At 48.1% G+C, this 17853-nt stretch overlaps 7 protein-coding genes across 7 annotated transcripts; 3 read left to right on the top strand and 4 right to left on the bottom strand.

The window, feature by feature from the left end:
* Positions 1-49: 49 nt before the first annotated feature.
* On the bottom strand, positions 50-563 carry FTJAE_1221 (uncharacterized protein; the record flags this gene model as incomplete). The annotated part of the gene is made up of 3 exons (XM_037345232.1): positions 50-249; positions 312-375; positions 438-563. The coding sequence occupies 3 exons, from the start codon at positions 561-563 to the stop codon at positions 50-52; spliced, it is 390 nt and encodes a 129-aa protein (XP_037211693.1).
* A 1538-nt stretch (positions 564-2101) lies between these two features.
* On the top strand, positions 2102-2728 carry FTJAE_1220 (uncharacterized protein; the record flags this gene model as incomplete). Its single annotated transcript, XM_037345222.1, has 1 exon — positions 2102-2728. The coding sequence occupies one exon, from the start codon at positions 2102-2104 to the stop codon at positions 2726-2728; it is 627 nt and encodes a 208-aa protein (XP_037211692.1).
* A 2628-nt stretch (positions 2729-5356) lies between these two features.
* FTJAE_1219 (chitin deacetylase 1) lies at positions 5357-7148 on the bottom strand (the record flags this gene model as incomplete). Its single annotated transcript, XM_037345210.1, has 6 exons — positions 5357-5426; positions 5477-5650; positions 5710-5830; positions 5982-6695; positions 6745-6809; positions 6865-7148. 6 exons carry the CDS (start codon positions 7146-7148, stop codon positions 5357-5359), a joined length of 1428 nt encoding a protein of 475 aa, XP_037211691.1.
* Positions 7149-8159: 1011 nt separating this feature from the next.
* FTJAE_1218 (chitin synthase) lies at positions 8160-10583 on the bottom strand (the record flags this gene model as incomplete). The annotated part of the gene is made up of 3 exons (XM_037345199.1): positions 8160-9831; positions 9883-10493; positions 10539-10583. The coding sequence occupies 3 exons, from the start codon at positions 10581-10583 to the stop codon at positions 8160-8162; spliced, it is 2328 nt and encodes a 775-aa protein (XP_037211690.1).
* A 2645-nt stretch (positions 10584-13228) lies between these two features.
* Positions 13229-14663, top strand: FTJAE_1217 (Vi polysaccharide biosynthesis vipA tviB; the record flags this gene model as incomplete). The annotated part of the gene is made up of 2 exons (XM_037345190.1): positions 13229-13840; positions 13893-14663. 2 exons carry the CDS (start codon positions 13229-13231, stop codon positions 14661-14663), a joined length of 1383 nt encoding a protein of 460 aa, XP_037211689.1.
* A 492-nt stretch (positions 14664-15155) lies between these two features.
* On the top strand, positions 15156-16354 carry FTJAE_1216 (chitinase 1; the record flags this gene model as incomplete). The annotated part of the gene is made up of 3 exons (XM_037345179.1): positions 15156-15341; positions 15398-15629; positions 15678-16354. The coding sequence occupies 3 exons, from the start codon at positions 15156-15158 to the stop codon at positions 16352-16354; spliced, it is 1095 nt and encodes a 364-aa protein (XP_037211688.1).
* A 357-nt stretch (positions 16355-16711) lies between these two features.
* FTJAE_1215 (uncharacterized protein) lies at positions 16712-17662 on the bottom strand (the record flags this gene model as incomplete). Its single annotated transcript, XM_037345168.1, has 1 exon — positions 16712-17662. One exon carries the CDS (start codon positions 17660-17662, stop codon positions 16712-16714), a length of 951 nt encoding a protein of 316 aa, XP_037211687.1.
* Between the last annotated feature and the right edge of the window lie 191 nt (positions 17663-17853).

Here is a 17853-nt window from a genome sequence, read left to right as displayed (position 1 = left end):
GTAGTTAAACCGTCCATAAACGCCTATGCTATGTTTTCCATGTATCTCATTATTCTTCATCCATTCTGAACCAGTCTGGGTGATCATAATATTCCCACGTCTTGATACCCGTGGGCTCTTCCTCTTTCCTCTTCTTGGCCTGCGCAAAGATTTCACGACTTTTCTCATCGCGCATCAAGTCAGTAACCTCTTTGATGTTTGCTTGCGCTTCATTGACCGAGTTCATGAAAGCTGCAAACATGACATCGGCTATACATAGGTGATGGGTCAGTTCAGGATGTTTCAGAGTATGAGTACACCAGGGAGCCTACGTGAAGGTTGCTTTTGCACAAGCGGCTTGATCATCTTGGGAATGGTGTCGTTCAATTGCCGGACCTGAAACAAGAGCCTGATGAGCATGTTTGCATCCCGTTTTCTCACGTTGAAAACAACGTTACCTTGATGTGCAGAAGCTTGAGGCGTTTCATGGCTTCTTCAAGGCGCGCTTCATCCCAGTCATCCTGGCCGGCTGCAATTGGCGCCTGAGCCTGAGCCTGATTTTGAACGGCAGGCTGCTGGTTCATATTTGCGAATGGGGTAGGAAGGCCGGCAAAAGAGAGGATATCCAAGAGTTGATGGCGCTGAGGAAGCAACACGAGATCGCAGGTGGCCGAGCGAATGAGAGGCTTGCGTGGACAATGGGGAAAGGATCAGACTGGCAAAAGTGGACAGGGCTCTATTTTTATTCCGAGATGGATACAAAGACCTAACAGAAATGGTCAGTGCTTGCACTGTAAACTCTGTTGATGCAGGGTAATATTCTAGAAGTAGGTAAGGAATGGATGGGTTGGATAGATGCATACAAAAGATTAACTTATTAGTTAACTGTGTCTTCCTTCGTCTCTGCCTTGCGTGACGTGGGGCAAGCGTCGTTAGTTAGGGGAAGGGAAGAAGCTTTGACGTCTAGATTTCCGTTGGTGCAACCAAGTTGAATGAGACCGTAGGCACATGCAGTTGAAGCAAAGTAAGCTGAGCCGTTTTGAGGGAACGAGTCTCGACCAAGCAAGGGACCAGGAACCAGGAACCGGTGGCCCGTATTATGGGACTGCAACTGTAGCTGTAGCTGCGACTGAACTGAACTGAACTGAACTGAACCCGTCAGAGTAAGCCCGCACCGTGTCGATCGATGGAGGTGACATACCTCGAGTTCTTTGTCTGGACGCAGCAATTGTCAGTGTATCACAGGCATCAAGCAAAAGGGTCTACGAGGAAGACAAACACCTCAATGTTCATGAAACAAGTCGAAGCCCGCAACTGCTGCGTCTACCCGTATCAACGGCCAATTCAGCCCGTCCGTCACGTGCTTGGCATCCAAACAGCCTTAGGTGATGATGAAGCCTCAACAAGCCCTGAAGCTTCTTCACACCCCCTTCGAACCGTTTCCCCGTTTCCACTTGTAGAACCTGATTTATATCAAGGGCCCAGCGCCTCCGGCAAACACATCTCTTTCACCACAAGCCTGCAATCAATCTTGCTACTGACTATACCTATAGTCTCTACCTTCCATCGTCGCACCCGCTGAAGCTACACAAACTCACCATCTCAATCTCTCAGCACGTTGCTTGACCCCTCCACACCCTTCCCTACCTTACCTCTTATCCACTCCGTTTATACTGTCAGGTACCTTACCTCACCTTGCTCTGCGCGAAGCTACCTCCCCTGGCTTGTGCTTGACGTACAAAACGACGCTTCGCAGCATCCATCAGGTACGTAGACTGCACCCTGCTGTCACCTACGGCCCCACCTTTCTGCAGGTCTGGCCTGTGAATGGTCCGCCTGGCCCGGACCGGATCAACACTAAACCTTGTTAGGTCCATACCTGTATCACAGTTAGAACAGTGCGGGAAAGTCGAACCCAGCCTTTTGCATACCTGCCCTGTAAACTACAGCATCGCGACCAAAGCCAACAGCATCTCTCATCCATTTGCGATCTCATTCTACACCTCGCACCCGGTCTTATTAAAGCACCCCGAAGCCGTTTTTTCTTGGGCAAACTTATTTGCCCTCTCCGCTTTATCTAAACCGTTCCGTTGCAACCGCCACCCTGGCTCAATCACTCGTCATGCCGAATACACCACCTCCAGCGCTATTACCCCCACCAGAAGGTATATTTAGGACCTTTGAAGATTTGATGGCTTCCGTCCAGCGCGTTGCAAAGGACCAGGGCTACGGAATTGTCAAGCTTCGGGCTTCAAACTACCGCGACGGAAAGCCCACTCGCTACGATCTCGTTTGCGACCGCGGTGGTGTCAAGTACAACAGCACTGCCAAGAAGCGCAACCCTTCAACGCGCAAAATTGATTGTCCCTTTCGCGCCAAGGCTGTGTGCGAAGTTCAGCTCGGAAACCAATGGCGTTTTGCTATCCAAGAGGGACGTCACAACCACGAGCCACGAGCTCCCTCCGGCACGCCTGGTCAGGAGAACGCGCCGCTGGCTACATCGATCCGATCCTTCACTAATAAACTCGACCGCCTGAACCACGACATGGCCCAGGGTCTAATGCGCATTGAGCAGCGCCTCGACAACATCGAGAAGCGCATGGACAGTCTTGAAGCCCGAACTGGAGGCGGCTACGAACCACGCTTCCAGGCGATCGAACAAAGACTTCAGGGGATGGAAGGTCCTCGCATGGATGGGATGGGTATGGACGATGTCGAAACACGTCTTCTAGCCTCGACGGTAATGTAGGAAACTGGCCAGATAGGTGCGGACGCGCGGCATCTCGCCATGGACGATCGCCAGTGAGTATCAAGATACCTACCTGGTGGATCTGTCGGGAAACATCAACGTCTACAACGGCGACGGAGTTCATATCAACAAAAGTGGTTCACAGCGAAGTGGCTTGTGAAAGTCATGCGGTCGTTGGTGGTTCTCAAGGATTTTTGCTAATGACAAAGTACGAACTGTTCAGGGCGTTTAGGGAAAGGAGCCTACAAAGTTGAGGGCTATGTGAGATTACTACTACCCTTGATGGGGTTGCGCGCATGGGATTGATTCAATTGTTCTGTTCTTTTCGACTTATTACCCTTCTGTCTCTATTTCTTAGTACGAGAGGACGGCTTTCTTATTGTGGAGATATAAAGTCTAGTGTGTACATTAACAAGTCGGCAATTATTAGCCGCGTGATGTTTGACGGATTATTATTCACAATCGCATCAACCATTGCCGACATGTTATTCTTTCTTTGCCGATTTTGCCCTGTGCCCCGACTTGATCTACAGTCGATGTTGCTACCCGTCTCGACCTTGGCCGTGTCTCGAAATGCTATTGCTCACTGACCAGGGCCGCCGAGCTTGGGCCCTCTTTAACGCACGTTTCCATGTGGTATTCCCCTGTGGACATGACCATTGACGCCTCGCACACTGTACAATGGTACATGCCCTTGTTCATTGAGACAAACAACTTTTTCTGGTAAACTCTAGATCACACCGGCCCCACGCACGCCTTGATCAGATCTGTCTGCGAGAAGGTTGCTGTTGTTGTTGCTTTTTATGGTACTCCTCCAGCACGAGCTTACCAAAGCAGAGCACATCTTGATGAATGTTGATTGTGGTGTTGGTCAAGAGGTGTTGGTCCAGTACTGAGGCTTGAACATGGTGTGACAGGCACGAGAAGTATCAGACACAGAGCGGAAGAATCAAGATCCAAGCAAGATCTAGGGGGACCACGATCGCCTTTGTTCTATGAGGCCGGATTGCATATCCCTCGGCCTAAGTTATTTTTGTATTCAACGATGAGGAGTACCTTAGCTGACTGGTTGAGGTTGATGATTTTGTTATTGGCTATCAACTTCTATAGCATAGTTTTATTACCAACAATTGCTCGCTATCTTTTCAACAGGTCGCGGCATTATTTCGACTAGAAAAACATGGCAATCGTGCAGCGATCTCCACCAACAACAAATCCGAGAGACTGACAATGCAGTTGGAACTACATTGAGTTAGTAGCATGATGCATCGACAATGCAATCACCCTATGAGAACCTGAAGCCTGATGTCGAATGAGACATCTGTTTCCAAGAGTGTCCTTATTCGTCATCATGAAACACTGGATTACAAGACAGAGATATAAGAAATGGCGCTTATTAACCACTGTAACTGATGGAAACATATATATGGTGCCATGGTACAAACGGCTAACGCTCAGTCGATGAGTGCCGCCTCAAACGCTGATAGACAACGGTTGAGCAAACAACACTAGAATCTGGCGGTTGTGCAAGGCAAGGTAAGGCAAGGCGCCTGACGGTTGGTTAATACTTACGGCTGAGAACCTTCAGATTTGTCGAGAAAACTGTAGACTCTAAGCTGAAAAATAACTGTGGGCGACTCTGAGACATACATGTAGGCGTAAAAGCCATCGGCAGCCTCCAAACGCCCACCAAGTTACCAAGTCGAGTTGACCAAAGTTGGTCAAGGCAGCTGTCAAGGTATTCCCCTATTGCTTGGGGACTTTCACGCCCGGTGATATTCGGAGTTGCTGGTATCCGTGCATCTGTTGACACCCGTGTCATATCTTCGAGGAGATTGCCCGCCACATAACAAAGCATTGTTATGTATGCAGATTTGTGAGATACAGCGGCTGCATGCATTCTGCCGCGTGCGTGGCCAGATCCGCGGCGCCTGGATTTACAAGGGCCGGCATGTTGTGAGAGTGACAGATCCTAGTTAGTTGTTTGTGCACACAAGAACACAGCCGACATATCTTGTGTCACCTGGTGGCGCCGGTCGAGTCCTCATAGGAATAAAGCCCCGGCGTTGACGATAAAGATAGATGTTGATAACATTTTGAGTTTTAGTGTGCGATGGCTTGGCCAGTAAGAGCAGCAATATCATTATTTTCACATATGCTTGGTGGATTTTACCAAGAAGTTCAAACCTCATTACACAGACTTAAAGAGATCATCAGACAGGGGCTGGTATATGGTTGCTTTTGTTAACACGGTTCAAGTACTGCACTCGGCCGTGTTGGGCTGAAAATCGAGCCCCGTTGATTTGCAACTCAGCTGCGTACCTCTGCTGTTTGCTGAGAAAGGCCAGAGGCTGGTTATTCCTGCATTTTGGGCTGCTAGGACTTCCTGATCGACTTTGTATGAGTTCAGGGGGCGCCGGCAAACACCACAGAGAGATATGAGGATTTGCTGGGAGAGCAAACCATAAGAGTCCAAGACTGATATGACCTTGTACCAATTTTACTTTATTCTCCAAATGCGTATTTGATTCAACTACGTAGGTCTACATCATGAAAGTATATAAACAGGGGTGAGTTGTCATATATTAGCTTGAAGCTCTCCCAGAGGTTGCATCAAATTCCCACGTCTCACTTAGAGGAGGTGCAAGTTCCGAAGCCACTCTGGCACCCAGTGCCACAATATGCGCTCGTCTTACCACTAGATACGTTATTAGATAAAAGGTAGTAATGGGGTGAGAGATAACTTACCAATTTCCGCTCTTGGAGCAGCAGTCTCCGTATGTAGAGCCCTTGCAAGTCTGGTGATACTTGTCGCCGCAAAGACCATTGGCCGAGACAATGAGAGCACTTCCAGTAGACCACTTGTTGCACTTTCCAAAGTCAGATTGGCAACCGCCGTCACAGTATCCGGATGTTGAGCCGCTGTAGAAGAAATAGTTGGTCAGTGTTTTGCTTGCTAGGGGCTAGGACTGAAGACTCACCAGAAGTTGTTGTAGGAGCAACAGTCTCCCCACTTGGATCCGGTGCACTTTGTGCCGCCATTCTTAGCACCGCATGTGCCATCCTTGGTAGTAGAAGAAGTAGCGGCTGTAGGAGAGGAAGCTGTTGAGAACATCAGTACTTGCTTTCTTGAAGCTTTGTGGGTTCAAGATAAAGGTCCGAAACAGCCGAGTGATACCACATGCTCAAAGAAACTCTGTGATACATCGGGGCATATCTAGATGGAGTGTATCTTGCAGGTGGAAATACTTACAAGGAGGGGCACTGTATAGAGGCACCGAAGGCTTGAAGTTAGGATCACTGACATACCAGTTCTCACGGGCATCTCCCAGACATTCTCCGACGGGAACAGCCTTGTATCCCCTGTCCTTGATTGTCTTGATCATGAAAGCAGTAAGATTGTAGGCAGTTTGCTCCTGGACATCATGGCTCAGCTCGATGTAAGCATTGGCCTTGGCATTAGTAGAAACGCCTTCAGAGAAGGTGTTCTTGCTAGTCTGTATCTTATCAGGAGTGTTGTTCTCAAAATCTTTGGTGTCGAGGTTCCAGTTGATAACATGATAACCAAGCTTGGTCGCATAGTCAAGGCAGCCGGAGACTCGGTTGCAGGTTCCGTACGGAGGACGGAGGTACTTAGGGAAGAACCCGAAGATGTTACGGAAGGCCATCTCGTTGTAAATGATCTGCTGCTGGCGGACCTCGTCACTTGAAGCTGTGAGATCCTGGTGCGACCAGGTGTGCGAGGCGAGCTGATGACCTTCCGAGTACATCCTACGGAGGATCTTGGGCCAGCCTGTAGTCTCATCATCGATCTGGCCCTTGCCAAGGTTGGTACCAGTGATGAAGAATGTTGCTTTGATGTTGTTCTGCTTGAGAACATCCAAGACTTGGTCGGTGTACTTGTAAGGGCCGTCATCAAAGGTCAGGGCGAAGGTGCCAGGAGTAGTGCAGTTGGTGATATACACATCTAGATATGGTCAGGTCGATGGTTTAGGTAGTTATGCTTGGATACTTACTATAAGGTACCTTTCCATTGGTTGATCGGGGAATGTTTGCTGTGGTATCACCTTTGGGCTTCTTGCTGAACATGAGTTAGGTCAGGCGTCAACGCATACCTAGGTCGGAAACCAACTTACCTTCCGTCACAGTTTCCGTTGCTATAGGCCATTTGGCATTGAGGTGAAGAGCAATAAGGTGAAGTGGTGCCACAGTAGCCAGCGGCAGAGCAGCATTGTCCTTTGGGACAAGAGCCACTATCCTTGCCACAAGAAGCTCGCTTGTCAAGTCCCTCAGACTGAACTGAAGCATGATCATGACGAGCAGCGATGTTGAGCTCGGCTCCTTTGCGTCTGACCATAAAGTCATGTGCAAAGACCATGCTTGGTAGAGCAGCCAGCGACAGGAGAGTGAGAGACTTCATTATGAAACACTAACAATTATCCAACGAATCCTTTTGTGCTCAAGAGATAAAGACTGAGGATCGACACACAAGTGCACCAGAGCTCTTAGATATAAGTAACTTATATCCATGACGAATCCTTCATCTTAGACTATTGAGTATTTTGAATCCTTGATGCCCACCAGACATCTTCAAGACTATTCTCGATCCGAACAACGGGCATTGATGACGAGACCGGCATTACGAATGTTTTCTTTTGTGGATAACAAAGATAACCCGTTGACGTAAAGTTCTTTTTTAGTCTTGTTAACTCCTATTTTCAGTTACAACGACAATGAAGAGGCGTTGTTGGCTTTGACGCTTCCTCCGGTAAAGACTCTCTCAGTGGGTCATGCCATGATCAAAGAAAGGATCGACTATACCGTTACTGATCGGCTATTGGAGAAAGAAGATAGTACAATGACAAGAGTGAGCGAATTTGGTCACTCTGCGTCATGTGAGGATCACAAACTTGGAATACCATACACCATCAACAATTGATTGTGCCAAACCGAATTACCATACTTGGAAATGTCTAGCTCATGGCGTCTTACATCTTACATACACCACCCCTTGTTCCTGGGAGGCAGTAGCCGCACTTTACCAAGAGAGGTAAGGGATCGACACGTTGTTGGAGGAGCTTCTGGGCCGCCTCTTCTAGCGTGGTGGTTCTAGCCTTTGAGCTATGTAAATCTAAACGCCAGCCTTTCAGGTGGTGGGTGGGGAGCTGACGATCGCGCTTTGATGTAAGTTAGTTGACGACGTTGAAAGAGGCGCTTGAGGAAAGTTACAGGGGTGTCTTTGTTAGACCCGAGACTCAAGCAGTCGGTCGACGGACCTGGGGATGTACACGTGGGTGTGCATGTTATGCCTCAATGCTATCTATGCACCCGTACTTTAGGCTTAATCAATATCGGAATTAACTAACATTTAGGAGTTTTAAGTCTATCGTATTGTGGCTTTGACGTTCAACTACTGCAAACTATAACCGAACTACTGGAGTTGAGCAACTGGCGGCACGTATACTACAGTCGGCCTCCGGACTGTTACTCCCGCTGCAGTCTCATCAGCCTGACTACTTCCACTATTCAGCTGTGGTGAGTTTGATCCACTGCTTGAGCCCTCTAATCTTTGCTTTTCCTGAACCTGGTCTTCAGGCGTTTCAGTGATGACCTTCCTAGTCTTGCCCCAGCCAAAGCTATCCATGTTAAAAACAGCAAATACCATGACTGCAATGTTCAAAAATGGCCCGAGAACAACGAATATGAAAAGGCCAAAAAGATACTGAAATCTCTCCAGCATCGACTGAGGGAGCCAGACAGCCATGATAACGTAGTAGATGAGTGGTACGATCATGATGCCTGCAAAGGCCATAATGATCCACCACGGCTGATGCATAAAAGCAACGATCATGCATCCGATAGAAGCAATTACAAAGACATTAAGACACCAAGTAAGGACATTAGAAAATGCCAGGATTCTTTCCCACCATTGGCAATGTCTTGCTGTCGTCAACAGCAAATCGTTGCTTGTAGCTCCAAGTGTCCAACGGCGCCGTTGGGACAAGAAAACACTCCAAGAATGAGGCACATCCGTATATGCTCGAGCTCTCAGTGCCTGCCGAGTTTGCGCCTCTGGGAAGGTCGTAAGAAGCTGACAGATGTGATTTCTGTCTTCAGAAGCAGTGGCTCGGATGCGTGTGATCATGCCATCAAGCGGTCTAGGATAATATCCAAACAGCTCAACCAGGACCTTGTCACCGCAGGTCATGTCGCAGATTTTCAGCAGCTGGCAACATCCTGGCAGGCATGAGACTTTTTTGGTGGCAATGGATTGATGCAGTCGTCTCAAGCCTTGAGCAATTGTGTACTCGGCATTCTGATAGATTGACCACATATTCCAATTGCCGTCCTTGAAATCGACTGCAACATAGCCACAAACGCCCACGGTATTTGGGTATTTTGATTCTTTGAGCAGTTCTGAAATGCAGACCTTGTCAAAAACTGTGTCTGCATCCATGCCAATCAAATGGTCCACTTGAGTGACCTTGACTTCTTGTGTAAGCCAGTCCGTCATCGAGAGCAGAAATTGTGAAGAAAATATCGTCGTGGGGTTGGTGTTTCTGATATTGAACTTGTACAAAAACGAGCGGACAACAATGAGGCTATCACGTTTGCCCTGATTTTGCTCTTTGACAATGCAGTAGAATGGGACGCCCTTATAGTAACCCCATGAGATTTCGACATCCATGGCTTGACCATCCCAGGCTCTGTAAGCTCTGGTAATCTTCTCACGGCGGAGTTGCTCGACGAAAATGTCTTCATTGAGATATTGGGCTGTCGTCTTTTCCATTCCAGGGCCGCGGACACGGCCGTCACAAATGACCATGATACCCCTCTTGTGATTATCAATGCCAACTTGATCAACCAAAGAATCAAGAGACTTGGTACATTCTTCCAGGGTCTCATTGTAACAAGGCATGATCATGATGAGGTCCTCAAGATGATCGGGCTCAATGATCTTCTCAGCAGAGATGAGATTCTTGAGAGTGAAACAGATGATGGAGGCAATCATGATGCAGTTGAGAACAAGGGGGAATGAGATGAATGGGATGTAGACATAGTAATAGCGAGGCCACCACCAAGAGGCAAAGACGAACATGAAACTTCATGATTTTAGAGTTGTAATTATCTTGTGGAGGAGTAACGAGACTTACTTGACAGAAATCAGAAACGCAGTCATGATGTACTTTTGCCGAGTGACTTTCCTCTGACCATATTTCCTCAGGTACTCATCCAAGTTCTGAGACTCGGAGTCAATCTCAACCTTTGGAGCAGGGGCAACATTCTCCTTGAGGATTGAATTGCGAGGAGAGGTTTGAGTGGCAGTGGCAGTGGCAGTGGCAGTGTAGTCGACGGCATGGGCCGAGACATCTTCAACACTATACACCGACCCGCTGTCCCGTCGTCGGGCTACCGGGTCAGGTAGTCTGGGACGAGGAATGACGAGGTCTCTTTGGTGAGAAGACTCTCCGGGAGATGGGCTGCTTGGCTTGGTGGGAGGGTTGGACGAGAATTGGGAGACAGATGTCTGGGCAAAGGAAGACTTGTATGAGAGGGAGGAAGTGAACAATGAGGGGCCAATGCTTTCGTCGGACGACCTTGCGTCGTCTTGACTGGTTCTCTCCAGGATGTCTCCCAGAGTTACATCATGAAAGTGACCTTCATTGCCTTTGAGAACATATCTGTTGTTTGACCCCTTGGTAAAGAACGAGGGGAGGGGGGGGTAGCTCTTTTCCTGCTGAGTTGGGCTCCTCACAGAGGTACCCTGTTGCATGTTAGCAAGGCCCTACTGATGGGAAGGTTAACTTACAGTCCTCTTAGCAGTATCAGCTTCGGGAACATGAAAAGTCGCCATGTTGTTGGTAGTACAAACAGACAATGGTTCTTGGGACGGATGAAGGAGAAGTTGGAGCATATGGCAAGGAGCAGACAACTTCTACATCAAGAGATGAGTTATACTGAGACTTAAGCTTAACATAAGCATCATTACTCGATATTTCACCCCTATCATAAAAAACACTCCTTTCTCTTCCTTGATCGAGCTCCATGTTGCCCAGTCTGCCAACTTCTCACCGTCGACTCTGACGCGATCATGAGCTCGGACATCTTCCACTGACGTCGATCACCTCCATGCGTGAATCAAAATTTTCTCGTCATAATCGCTCAAAGACATTATTCTGTGTTTTGACCCCTATCACCAAGTCCAAATGGGGCTTCATCTTACACCGACAGGGTTGTCCGAAGTTGATCGCGATGATGACCATGGCCAGATTAGTAAACCCGCTACTAAGTATTTCGAAACACAAACTAAAGATGAATAGTTTGCTAATTAGACAAACGTTCCTTTAACGTCGAAGCTGGTGTTGGCTCTGATGCCACCAACGTCACGCCATCAAGTGGAGAGCCCTTTTAGTCTCTCGCGGGTCAAGACGCAAGACTTGTTGCTCCACCGATCGAGAAACCAGCTCGATCGGGTAAGCAAGGTTTTGCAACGTCCGGTAGTTGAGAGAAACTTTTTAACGGTCCTCTGAAACCAGGTACCTGGGTTACCTGGAATGCGGCAAGTCTTCTAGTGAGATTCCATGTTGGAATGGGGAAGTCAGAGGCTTTGCAAGTAAGGTCTCCTATAAGCGCAGCTACTCTTTATTGTAACGATATTCTTCATTTATATGGCATGCATAATATACCAGCCAAGTCTGTGTTGCTTAGCAGCTTGTGACAGCTTGTCTGAGCCCGTCACCTTCTACCAAGTCTCGTAGTGCCCACCACTTCCCTCATCAGCCATGCACCCATGGGATTGCTGGAGACAAACAAACACTCTCTAGCCGATTTTTCATCTGTAAGCAACCTTAAACTTATTCAGGAGCTCCCGTTCAGGTTGCCCACTCACCTGAACTAGCCAGGACTTGTCTTGAGGCTTTCCAAGTTGTGAAAGAGGGTGTGTTCCTCGCCAGATAGAGACTCTCCAGCCGTGATTAGTATGTGAAAATTTTGCCTAACTCAGAAGATTAACTAGCTGCATGATGCTATACGCAAGTTACTGTTTCTTTTTGGTACCATGCAGATGTGAGTGGAACTTGACGTGAGTCGTGAATATCGACAGTCATGAGCCAAACGCCATGAAAACTCGGTAAGACAGCTGGCAGCCCAATTAAACAGTACTTCTAAGGGTGATAGACTGGATCTATTTGAAATATCTCGTCTATATGCTATCATGAGGCGTCATCATGCTTAAGTTTCTTGTTTATGGATGGAGTTTTGGTGTTGAAGGGCCGGGTCCATGGCAAACAAGTTTCCCATGTGCCGATCCCTAGTTAACTCTCAAGCTTGTATAGCTTGTCTTCCTAGGACTGCCTAGTTAGTTTTCGAAGTATAGCTTTGACCTCGTACAGAAACACCATGGGATTGTGACTACAAAATTCGGGCTCACCATATTCACGCCTACCGCGGAGAGGAGCTCCGAAATACAGCAAACATCAACGACATAATGAGGTACAAACCAGTCGATCAGATAGAAGAATATCTGAATACTACGAGTAGCTTGAATTTAAGATCGCCGATATTCTAGTCATGGCAATATTTCGGAGTGTCGTCCGATGCTAGTTTCTTGTTCACCATAGATACCTACCATAGTGTGTTATTACTGTCCGAAATTAGACGGCGAAGAACGTTTCCAGCCTATGAATTGAGTTCAATAAATCGATCTGCTAGATATCAAATTACCATCGCATGATCGTTAGCACACATGCTCGATTCGAGGTACCTCAACACCAGAAGGAGTAAACGGTGATACTAACAAAGGTTAACTAACAAACAGCAAACAAAGTGGATGCGACTAATCTAGTCACGCCCTAAAACATGCAACAGAGCTTACAGCCACTGATGCGTCACCATGAGGAAACCATCCAAAACACCATCTTTCCAACGTTTCCCAGAATTTCCGCTCGGGAGGCGTCAGAGTTAATCCAACATAACCTCGTGTTGCCCTTGCAGAAGTCCTGCCAAGACCAACAGTCCCTGGCTTAGCTTCCGTCGTTTATCTCCTTAGGTGAGACACTTTACTATATCGGGATGATCGACTTCTCAAAGGCTTTTCATGGGAAAGATCGACGTCGACTGGAATGCGGAGCCAGGAGATTGAACCTAAAGCCGGACGATTTTGGTTAATGCTCGCGATTGGGCACCTTTAGTTCCTATGGATCAGCTTCGTGATTAGAAAATTGGTAGAATCGGTAGAGGTAGTTTGTTTCATGAGAGTGATGATCTCATCGTGGAAACACCGTTGAGAGAGGCGGTTCACTTTGGTGTTGCTTTGAGATAGTTGAGTGATCTTCAGGAACCAAGGCACAAGCTAGGGATCTTGAGCAATAGAGCTTGGTATATGGAAGTACAATGGCTGAGGGCATATAACCAGATGTCTCTTCACAGGATGTCGGTCGGTTACGTTCATGCTTCGACTCATATTTCATTTACTATATTATTATTGTTTGTTCAATAGCAATGGCCCAAGTGATGCCTCCAAAGCCGATGGCTGGTCTCCCTGCCTTGGCAGAGAATAAGACACTTCCATTGACACCTCCCGGAGATTCTTCTCCTTGGCAGCGTCTCGATAGTAGCTTTACCTTTTATCCTGACAGCCCTCCCCTGAGCTCTCCATCATCAGATACAGATGATCTTGATCAGTCGCTCTGTCAGTCCGTTGAGGTCAGCCAGAACGATGAGCCAGTTATTGCAGTCATCGGTGTCGGCTATGTCGGTACCCATTTGGTCAGCTCATTCTCCTCTAAATACCAAGTCATTGGTTTTGATGTCTCTGCAAAGAGGATCGCGGACCTTGGTGTCGAGTATCAGGGGCAAGAGAACGTGCGTTTCTCTCGTGAGTCACAAGACTTGCGAAGAGCTACGCACTTCTTGATATCAGTACCAACACTTCTCAGGCCTGACAAAACCATCGACTCATCCTATCTTCGCGATGCGTTGAAGACTGTGGGTGAAGTGGCTCGTTCTGGGTCTACGGTCGTGATTGAAAGCTCTGTGGCGGTCGGTATGACCCGTGAACTACTTGGCCCATTGGCTGCCAACCGTCAATTCTTCGCTGGCATGTCTCCTGAGGTAAGTCTTCATTCGTCCTTTTACCTCGGGCTCATATACTAACGATTCGTAGCGAGTTGATCCTGGCCGCGTCGAACCTCCTGTCCAGTCCATCCCAAAGATCATCTCGGGCTTGGACGATATCACCCCAGGCTCCCTCGACGCTATAAACAGAGTCTATTCTACTATCTTCGAGACAGTTGTTCCTGTTTCAAAGCCAGAAGTAGCTGAGATGATGAAGCTTTATGAAAACTGCCAGAGAATGGTCTGCATCGCCTATGCGAATGAAATGGCAGATGCATGTATCCCACACGGCATCAACCCATATGAAGTCTGCGAGGCAGCCTCTACAAAACCATTCGGATACATGCCGTATTCTCCAGGCGTTGGCGTGGGAGGACATTGTATCCCAGTGAACCCCTTCTACCTCCTCTCAAATAGTCACTTCCCCTTGCTTGAGTGCGCTACGCTTGCGATGCATTCTCGCCCATCAAGACTAGCCGAGAGAATGCTCAAGAGACTGAGACAAAGAGTCACAGGAAGGGCACCCCGGGTTCTTGTAGTTGGTGTGGGCTTCAAAGCTGGTCAGTCACAGATTGATAATTCCCCAGGAGCAGATCTTGTCAAGAATCTAGCTATTTCTCGGGAAGTGGACGTATGTTGGGCAGATTCTCTGGTCAAGCAATCTGCACTACCTCAAGTACGACGTCTCTTGGATGAAGACTGGCGAAAGGACGTCCTGAGAAAGTTCGATGTCATTGTCGTGGCTTCCAGGCAGACGAACATGAGTTTTGGTATCCTGGATGAGCTGGATGGAGTTGAGATTGAGAGGTGGTGTCAATGATTCACAGCATGGCAAACGTAATTTCGTAACGCAGATGTCCGTAGATTGTCAATATTACAATAAATTATGTATCATATTACATAAAAACATTGCATCGCGTTTATGCAAAGCTGTTGCTGCTGATGGCTTGTGTAAGTGGCAACTGAATTCATACTGGTCGACTGGCCGGCCACTTCTTGCCAATTCCGCCTCCTCTTCTTTGGTGCCCGATGATCTCATATTTCCTTTCTTGATGGCTATAAATATGACATGTTTTCTTTTCCGAATCGCTCAGCAAGTCCCTCTTCCAATAAATCATCGACTGCCTTGCTCTTGGACCAACGAAAACAGACCAGGCCCAATCATCAACCACAGCCACCTGTGGGTCAATTACTGGGCTGAGTCTCTGTACAACATGAAACTATTGCTTATTGATACCTAAAGCATTCTCCTATAGGTCTTTTATTTTTTGTTCTTTCTTGGTTTCTTCATTGTTATTTGCGTCTGTACAAAATGTCGAACCAATACATCAACGCCGTGTACTATCCCTCGTGGCGCTGCTACAAAGAGCGTCCTCCTTCATGCCTGGACACTGCTTCAATCACTCACATATTCTATGCCTTTGTTGGGTATGTTTCCCAAGCACAATGGTTCTCTCAAGTTAACGCAATCAGTGTTGACGAGGATGGCACACTTCGAGTATGTAGTCCCACTCGGAATCCTGTAGTTCTACTGTTCACTGACTTCATCTGTAGTCCATCGATGATTGGGCCGACAACAATAAAGTAGTTGATGGCGAAAAGGGTTGTCTCGCTGCACTTCGCAAGTTGAAAGGCCAGCACCCTCATATAAAGACACTCGTCTCGATCGGTGGTGGTTCTAGCAGTAAGGAATTTCCTGCACTTGCAGCAAGCAAAGCAGCAAGGCAAACTTTTGCTCGCCAGATCAAGGAGTTTTGTGACACCCATCACTTCGATGGAGTTGACAGTATGTTGACTCCCAGTTGGAAGATATGCCAAAGCTGACTTGTAACAGTTGACTGGGAGCACCCTCAGACTCCAGAAGCTGGGAAGAACTATGTTCTTTACCTCCAGGCCATCAGACAGATGATGCCGGCTCCCAAATACCTGCTGACAAGCGCTCTCCCCACTGGCGAGTACTGCCTCAAGCATCTCAACCTACCAGTCGTGGCGCAACTTCTCGACTTCCTCAACCTCATGGGCTACGATTTCACAGGCGGCTGGACCGACGTCTGTGGCCATCACGCACAGCTTCTGCCTCCAAGCAACAACCTTAATGAGGTGTATCCCACCCTTCGCAAGTCATGCCAGCGTGGCGTAGACTACTTGACCTCGCAGGGTTTTCCCAGCCGTAAGATCATCCTCGGCATTCCAGTATATGCCAGATATTTTGGACAGGCTCGTGGACCAGGACATCCTTTCCAGGGCTCGGGCGAGATTGACTACTGCGATTTACCCGATGAATGGGTAGCAGGCGCAAAAGTCGATGAATCCGTTGCAGCGGCATCCTTTGTTGATACTAAAGGAGACAAAGGCTTTGTCTCTTTCGATGTTCCTAGCACGGTTTGTGTTAAGGCGAGGTATGCCAAAGCAATGGGCCTGGGCGGTCTGTTTTACTGGACGGGTGCTGGTGATCGAGCAGGCCACCAGAGTTTGGTCGCTGCGGGATGGAACACACTTCATTACGAGTAGCCGCTCGAGTACAAGTGGTCTATTCATGAGTCACACAATATACTTCACATGAGGCTGTTGGAGGAGATGAGCTTGGTCCGAGACGTACTTGTTTGTTTTATCTGTTTTTTCACCTACCGTTCGTTACCTACTGTACCAGAGGGCGTATAGGAGGCAAAGTCCCTGCCCTTATCCACCAATCTTTTGCACTACCAACAGTAGATTCCACACAAGCCAAACTGCTCTGTCCTGAAGCAAGACATAACTGTGAAATAAACTACCAACTGCAGTGATGAAAACTTCCGTTCACATAAGGAGGCTCTGAAAAAGAAACGTCAGTAATATCACGTTGGTGACGGGCTTACCTTGTGAAGATGATCATTTGAAAGCATCAGGGTCCATGAACTGATCCCACAATGCGTCCATCTCCTCCTGGTTTAGCTCTTCCGCCTCTGCCACCTTCGCTTTGTCTTTTTCGTCTTGCGCAGCCAGACGGTCTCGCTCTTCCTGTACTTGACGTTCCTCGTGAATCCTGTTATACGAGTCAACTAGTTCTGCAAACTGGGGAACCTCAGCTTTCGGGATACTTGTCTGTGGATTCACTAGAGCCTGTGTGTCGAGCATCAAATCCGCTAGGTTCATAGGAATTCCGGGGGCTTCGAAGGTAGATTCTTGAGTTTGCTGCTCAAAGTGTTGAGGCGGAGCCATCTGACTAGGTTGCACAGGCATTGGAAAAAATGGGATCTGCTGCTGCCCCTGGGGTTGGTACCGGGGAGGTAATTGAAATCCAAACTGAAAGGCTGGCTCCCACGGGAAGGCTGGCATTGTCCGCTGCTGAGGGGCCGGATCTCGACGATCTCTACGATCTCTCATGTTTGAAGGAGCCAACTGGGGCGGAGAGGCACTTCGGCGACGATCACCAATATGTTGAACAGAGGGAAGAGGACAAGCAGCTGGAACACTGCTTCGCCGAGGGCTTACCAAGGCTCCCGCCTCAGCGGATACGGCCAGTGCATCCTCATGACTCCCGAGATTGGAAAGATTGTTGCTCAGGCTTCGTCCTCTAGCCCGACGTGGATTGTTGGAAGCTGTGGGCGCTGATCGTGCCAGCGGACCTGCCTCGTCATTACTATAAGCCTTAGGCTTTGCGATAGCATGGCGACGTCCAGGTCCAGGACTCGGGCGAGCTGCGTCTTCTCCTACAACAAAGTGCTGTAGGAGAAAAGTGTTCTGGCTGAGTTGGCCACGGGTTGAGCGGCTCGAGCGGCGAAGACCTTGCCGCTCGTTGGAGGGGGTTTCAGCAGGAATTTTAGGGGAAGAATCGGCCATTTTGTCAAGTTGTTTTCAGTGTTGGTTTTACTCGTTTGTGTGGTGCTGAGTGAGCAGTTGGAGATGACAACCTAAGTGTTTCAATTGCTTCCAGTGGCTATTTATGTATGCCATGATTTCATCTGCCATTGTGCTAGAGATACACTGTTCTTCATATCTTTGGCAGCCCATTGTGATGGGCTTCAGGAACT

This window comes from Fusarium tjaetaba (assembly GCF_013396195.1).
Source record: "Fusarium tjaetaba strain NRRL 66243 chromosome Unknown NRRL66243_c0000024, whole genome shotgun sequence".
Lineage (NCBI taxonomy): Eukaryota > Fungi > Ascomycota > Sordariomycetes > Hypocreales > Nectriaceae > Fusarium > Fusarium tjaetaba.
Note: the sequence above shows the minus strand (reverse complement) of the source record. Positions and strands in the feature narration are given on the sequence as shown.